The sequence below is a fragment of the Haliotis cracherodii genome, unplaced genomic scaffold (genome assembly GCF_022045235.1).
Source record: "Haliotis cracherodii isolate W230 unplaced genomic scaffold, xgHalCrac1.p SCAF_2, whole genome shotgun sequence".
Lineage (NCBI taxonomy): Eukaryota > Metazoa > Mollusca > Gastropoda > Lepetellida > Haliotidae > Haliotis > Haliotis cracherodii.
In genome coordinates, this window is record NW_027266275.1 from 16,204,806 (window position 1) to 16,212,375 (window position 7,570).

Here is a 7,570-nt window from a genome sequence, read left to right on the forward strand (position 1 = left end):
TTTGTTACTTAATGCCACACTCAGCAATATTCCAGCTCTATGTCGGCGGTCTGTAAATAATCGATACACGTCACAAGAATCGCTCTACGCAATTGGGATACGCTGACATGCATCAACGAAGTCAGGCGCCCCTTCTCAATTAAGCCTTGAACGTCAATTACTGATCTGAGATCAAAAGGTCTTGTTCTAAACAAATGACAGGCTTGAAAGTCTGATGTACCTTTATTTTGCGACGTTATTAGTACAATGAATACAATGATAAACAGTAATTAAAAAAACATGGAAATGAAAAACAATTTTCAATAAATATCAAGGTAAATATTATTATCAAATAAATTACAATACCAATGCATATATAAGTATTGAGATTCTACCTCACTGCTACATACCAACTCATTCTCAAACGACTACGGGGGTTCACGCCGAATACCAGTAAAAATGCGGCGTTAAACAACACGCGAACGAACAGTCATGGTTGAGTGTTGATCCTCCTGAGCAATCCATGTCGCCTTGTACGAGTGAGTGAGTTGGGTTTAACGCCGCTTTTAAGATTATTCCAGTTATATCACGGCGTGTCAGCTTAATGTGGGAGGAAAGCCTGAAGTGCTGCAGGTCTAAGACGTTTACCACTTTGGTGAAACCCACGAGCACGGGTATGGTGCTGACAAACCTAGAAACATAACGCCTTGTACGATCCCAGCGCCTACCCGCTCAATCTCAGTCGCCTCTCACACAAACAAGTTCGGAGTCACCACTTTTACACCAAAGTCTCCGCGAGGGAATACAAGTGGTGGTTATATACACAGAACTCACGACGTTAGATCTAGATCAAAATGTTTTGTTGTTTGTTGTTTAACGCCGCACTCAGCAATAGTCCAGCTATATAACAGCGGTCTGTAAATAATCGAGTCTGGACCAGACAATCCAATGATTGACATCATGAGCATCGATCCACGCAATTGGGATCGATGACATGCATCAACCTAATCAGCGAGTCTGACCACCCGATCCCGTTAGTCGCCTCAAAATGTGAGTGAGGATGGTTTTACGCCACATGTTCCAAATATTCCAGCAAAATCACGACATAACACATGGGCTCACACTCTGTACATTTTTGGGCAATAAAAAGCCTTTGGTGTCAGGATGTGAACACTTTAGCAACTGGACCTCCCTTTAAACATCTGTATATGCAGGGCTCGCATGTCGGTAAACCTTCACTAACCCCAGGATCCCTTCCAACCCGCCTTTGATTTACATTTGCCAATTTGATAGACTAGCTGCTAGGTCTAACATACCAAACCAGCCTAATTGTTGGTTTGGACAGTTCCATTGATCAGGATCGAGTTTGCGAGACATTCAACACTGAAAAACTGACCGACAACGTGACGCAAAAGAGAGCACTAAATAAATCTTAATGATTAAAAGGAGGTCTTCATGTCCATTAAAACTGGGAATGGCCTGTTTTCTTTGTAATTCGAGTTACCTCCCTTACTCTTTCCCTTATGTCGACGTTTGATTGGTCGGTAAAATGTCAATAAAAATCAATGGCGGGTAATTAGCGATCGCAAGATCCACAGGAATGGATCCAGGCGTTATTGTAGATTAACCGAAATGCTAGCCCTGAAGATATAGAGGATGCAGTTTTAAATACTCCCTTGCTAACACACGTATTCTTGGTAACACATCATTCAATACACATCGTGCGGTGTGTAGGTGACCCGCGTTTGCAAACCATGTCATTAACGAAGGTAGCATGATGGAATGTTATTCCTATGTTCGCTTACACGGTGCCTGTCAATCAACTGAACACACTTCGGATAAGGTCTGAATGACAAATTTGTATCGGAATTGAAAGATAGCGGCTTTGACTTTTCTGATTTCCGAAACCGAAATTGTTGAATCATTGCTGAGAGAAACAAGAACATTTCCAAAGTTGCCAATTGCTCACCTAAGCATGAGCTTTGACCAATAGAAAAAGGAATCCATTGTTTGTGTTTTACAAAATGCCCTTCCTCATTCAGAAATCTCTCCGGTTTGAATTCTTCTGGGTTGTCCCAATGTTCTTGGTCAAACAACGCTGATTCTAAAACAGGTACAATCATTGTGTCTTCTGGAATAAGGTATCCCCGGAACATAACGTCACGGGAAGCAAACCGCCGGGCACCGTAAGGATTTACGTTCACACACCTCAGCACCTCGGAAATAGTTGCTTGAACATAAGGGAGGCTTTCCATATCCGACATGTTCGGGACACGATGCAAGCCTACATTCTGTTTGATTTCTTGGTAGACTCTGTCCTGTACATCAGGGTAAGCAATGAAATAAAGAATACCCCACTGGATAGCAACAGCTGTGGGTTCCGACCCAGCAATTAACAAATCTACAACAATATTAACAAGATGGTCATCATTCACAGGCAAGCCCAGATTTTGGCACTCCTTTAAAAAAGCCGATACAAGAGTCACATTTTGGTCATCAAAATCCTTCTCATGGCGTTTTATGGAAGGTTTGATTATTTCTTCCTCTGTAAATGCAACATTTTCGGCCAACCGTTTTATATTGAATATATCTCCTGGCAAATAACGCAGGTATGGCATAAACTCTAAAATGGCCGTCAAACTAAAATCCTCTTGTCGTCGTTTCAAATACTCAACAAAGAGTGGGTCATCATCTTCAAATCGTTTGCCGAACAAAATAGAACATGTGACATTAGTGACAGCGAAGTTAATAAAAAATCGTAGGTCCAAATTTCGACCACTTTCTTCTTTGATAAGCCGTAGTAAATTATTGACTTCTTCGCCAGTCCTAATTTCCAAAATGTCCTTCCCGGATCCGCTTGTAAAACCTCGGAGACAAACGTCAGCTATTCGCTGTTGTTCCAACCCAACTGTCACAGCGGTCCCCAGAACGCCCCTGCCATGATTGGGATACTCAGAAACGAACAGGTCTGGTCGTTTCACGAACAAGTGCCCGTGTGTGACAAGGCTTTCGTTTATGACGTCATAACCGTTCAGCACCACGACACGGCGTTGTCCGAGGTATAAACAGAATATATCACCGTAATCCTTCCTCCATTCTTGTAACGCCTCTCTAATGCCCCGTGTAAATGAAAACATATTTCCAAACAAAGGCAAGCGCAGTCTGGGTCCGGGCGGAAGTTGTGATTGTCGTCTGCTACAGTGCCACACAACAACTAGCACGGATCCAACGACAATCAAGGTCGTAGTAACATTGTCACAAATCATCTGCGTTAGCTGGTCCATACTTACAGGTTACAGCTGCAAGGGCGACTGTTATAAACAACCATCTCCCAAATCCCAGACATGTCGAGACACATTTTACCTGTCACATAATTCGACAAATCGGAACGGCCCATGAGCGCAGTCAATAAAGCGATTAAGACTGACTATACCAGGCTCACCGCCGCATTGCTCTGCGCAGGGTATCGACCGACTGAAAGAGGTTATTACCGAACGGGATAGGGATAGAATAGCCTTAGTGGTACTATGAATAGTGCACCAGCTCGCCACATTGCCATTCAGATGTAGAATTTACGCCTTGTTGTGTGAGAAAGTGGACTATAATTTCTGATGACTAACATATTAGATTTTTTTATTTAATGTTTTTCCTAGATGTTTTAGTAATTTAAATGTTTTGAACATTGATATTACTACATAACATATGAAATTGTAAAAAGAGTCATTGACTTAATAATATTTATTCATTTAGTATTACAGTATGAGTTAATAATTATATCATAATTAATAATTTTACCAAATAGTGACTAAGTTCCACTTCAGCACTACTGGGTAAGCGAGAGTCAACAAAAGAAGAAATTATGCAACATGTATGTTCTCGTTTCCGAGCACATTTACCAAAAAATATATAGCACTACATACAAACGCTGGATACTGTGAGTGGGTGATGCCTTACACCGTTTTTGGCATTATTTATTTAATATCACGGAGTTGGTGTTGGGTTTCATACAGTAAACCCACAATGGAAAGTGAACACGCGACGAGCGAACGCTCTAACTATCCAGCTACCCATTACTCCGGGTTAACACAAGACGTGACTGTTTAGAAATAAAATTAACTGAATTTAACAATCCTGTATATCATAAAAGTGCCCAATGTTTAATGGTAAATGTCTGCCACCTGAATATGCGTAACTTCGGGCTTCCAATTAACTGCATATCACCTACTGTTGAGGAGCGATGAGGTAGCCCAAAGGGCAAAGCGTCCGTTCGTCACGCCGAAGACCCAAGTTCGATTCCTTACGGGGATACAATGTGTGAAGCCTATTTCTGGAGTCCCTGGCCGTGATATTGCTGAAAGATTTCTAAAAGCGGCGTAAAACTACTCACTCACTTGCTGTAGCAAGCACAGCTCACTAGAGATAGTATAACAATGTCCGATTGAGAGTTAACCGCCAGTGATCAACCCGAGACACTTCATAGGGGAGAGGGGCGGTCGGGTAGCCTAGTGGTTAAAGCGTTCGCACGTGTGAAGCCCATTTCTGGTGTCCCCCGCCGTGGTATTGCTGGAATATTACTAAAAGCGGCGTAAATCCATACTCACTCACTCATAGGGGAGAAGTCAAAATACATTGCGATTGATGGTCTTCACCATTGTTACAAACACAAACCAAAATTTAATACTTGTTTACCTCTGTTAATTCCATTGGCTTCCTACAAGAGTAATTTTAAGATAAGAGCTACTGGCAACTATACCTTGCATCATGCAGTCTGTAACAACATCTACTCGCATACGCGGAACCAACAAACACATCATCCACCCCACCCCCACATCCTTGCGTTTAGTTTTGATACACGTTAAACATTTATACCTTCGAAAATGTAATTGGTGATCCAACAAAAATGACTAACTCTCTTCGTGATATTTTCAACATAATTACACGATCCCTGTTCAGTTATAAAGAACACAGTGACACAATCTAATTCCTAGGTACAGTCACGACCTTGAAGGGTTGAGACTTCAGCACTGCACCAGGCACAGCCTCCATCGAGAGCGGCGGTTCATCTTCCGGTGGCAGGAATTGAAACCGTTGGAGGAGACCCGTGATGAACAGGAACAGCTCCATCCGGGCAAGTGACTCTCCTGGGCACGCCCTCTTACCCATTGAGAACGGGATGAATTCTTCGGGTTTGGTGAATTTACCATCCGCACCGAGAAACCTCTCTGGTCGAAATTGTCCAGGATTTTCCCAAATTGCAGGATCCATCATGACAGAGTCTAAGTTTGGGAAGATAATGCACCCAGCGGGGAGGCGATATCCTCTGAATACTATGTCTTCGGTGACGCCATGGAATCCAGCTATGGTAGCAATATTGGCGATCCTCTGTACTTCTGTAATGGTTGCTTCTATGTAAGGAAGCTTCAGCTTGTCAGTCATCCCGGGCAGTTTCTGTGTTCCAATATTGTCTTCGATTTCCTTGAAGCATTTAGCCTGGATGTCTTGATGAACTGTCAGATACAACAGTATCCACTGAATAGTAGTAGACGTGGTGTCGGTCCCAGCAATGAACAAATCTCCGATGACCTTAACCAGATTGTCATATCCAATGGACGTCTCCACGCCTTGTTTCTCCTTAACCTTCATCTCTCTGATGTATGCAGCGATAAAGTCGTCGATGTTATTCTCATCAAAGGCCTTGAGATGTTCTTCAATGGAAGGTTTTATCAGCCTGTCCTCGTAAAACGCAATGTTCTCAGCTGTCTTGTGATACAAGAAAAGGTCACCAGGAATATACTTTGCAAATGGGATGAAGTTGAGACCGCCAAGCCTCCCAGCTGCCTTGAAGTTCTCGTCTGTCCTTCTCAGGTATTCTATAAACAGTGGATCGTCATACTGAAATCGTCTCCCAAACACCATAGAACAAATAATGTTCGACACGGATGTCTGGATAATATGATTAGTGTCGTACTTCTGTCCCTTCTGGTCTGCGATAACCTCAAGACAAACCCTAATCTCCTCATTGATCTTTTCTTGAAGCATATTTTTCCCCATTCCAAAGTCTCTCAGCGTGGAGAGGGTTAATCTTCTCTGTTCCTTCCACACGTCCCCATTGCTTGATATCACTCCCTTGTTCTTGAAAAGATCGTTAAACACAACTGCGTAGGGCCTCACGGCGAAGACCTCGCTATTCTTCACCAACGCCTCCTTCACAGCATCGAATCCGTTCAACACTATAGTTAAACGGTTGCCTAGATAGAGAGTGAACAAATCTCCGTGTAGTTTTCTCCATGCTTGAAACTGTTCCCTAAAGTCAGGTTTCATGGACAGCAGGTTGCCTAAGACAGGTAAAGGTCTCGGCCCAGGTGGTAGCCCGGATGGACGTCTGGTACTGAGCCACAGTGCCAGCAGACATATCCCTGATACCAGAATCGGAGTCGCATATCCGGTGAAAACTTCTTCCAACATTGTTACTCTGTGTCTCTCCGTATACTCTGTCCTCGGACCACACTCCCAATCCACTGTTCAACCCAGATTGACTTCACAGCGTAACGAGGCTTTCGTTGTTGGGGCAGAGTCTGTCCCACGAACGCGATAGGTTATTTTTAGCCACAGACCAAGGACAATGCATGTGCATTCAAAGTACGCCTCTGGGGTACATCATCGCATTGAAAAAACTGGGTTTCGAGTTGTGTCAATACACACTGCTGCACTGCGTTAAGCACTATGCAGGAATATATCCGTCGTTATGGCGTCGTTGAACCACAAGCAATCGATGGCAGCTGTTCACAAACCTATTTTATCGACTCATTTACTGACCACTGTATCCTTCGAGGCCAAATGTCATGGGTCAATAAACATGGGTCAGTAAAAATAGTTTTATTTGTGTACAGCTACGAATTCCTGCGGTTGAATATACACAGCCAGGGGTAACCTGTATACTGACAGTCTACAGGGCTGACTTTTGTTTGCTTCAAATGTGAACACCAGTGACAATGACCTGCATTAATGAAAAATGTAACAATTCCTGTGGTTGAGTGAGTGAGTGAGTGAGTGAGTGAGTGAGTGAGTTGGGCTTAACGCCGCTATTAACAGTATTCCAGTTATATCGCGGTGTGTCAGCTGAATGTGGGAGGAAAGCCCGAAGTGATGCAGGTCTCAGACGTTTACCACTTCGGTGAAACCCACGAGCACGGGTATGGTGCTGACAAGCCTAGAAACATAATCGGGGCGAACCGGGATTCGAACCCACAATCATAGGTTTCTGGCGTGCCCAAGGGAAGCAACTCTGCACAGCGAATCGCGGCGCCTTAGACGACTGGGCCACCCGTCCCCCCTTCCTGTAGTTGAATATACAAAGCCAGGGGTCACCTGTATACTGAAAGTCTACAGGGCTGACTTTTGTTTGCCTCAAGTGAACAGCAGTGAGAATCACCTGCGTTCAAGAAAAATGTAACAATGCAGACTCAGTCTGATATATAGTTATGTCTTTGCGTAAATGGGGTAATCATGAACTAATAGATCGATATACGTCATCAAATTTGACAACCAATGGACATTGATTATTCAGAATTCATTTAAATTGAAAGGAGCC

General features: G+C 43.4%; 1 protein-coding gene and 1 pseudogene across 1 annotated transcript; both read right to left on the minus strand.

Annotated features, from left to right (window-relative positions):
* Positions 1-522: 522 nt before the first annotated feature.
* LOC139468755 (cytochrome P450 2J5-like) lies at positions 523-3,378 on the minus strand. The gene has a single exon (XM_071250885.1). It carries the CDS (start codon positions 3,261-3,263, stop codon positions 1,740-1,742), a length of 1,524 nt encoding a protein of 507 aa, XP_071106986.1. The 5' UTR covers positions 3,264-3,378; the 3' UTR covers positions 523-1,739.
* Positions 3,379-3,726: 348 nt separating this feature from the next.
* LOC139469874 (cytochrome P450 2H2 pseudogene) lies at positions 3,727-6,564 on the minus strand (annotated as a pseudogene).
* Positions 6,565-7,570: the final 1,006 nt, after the last annotated feature.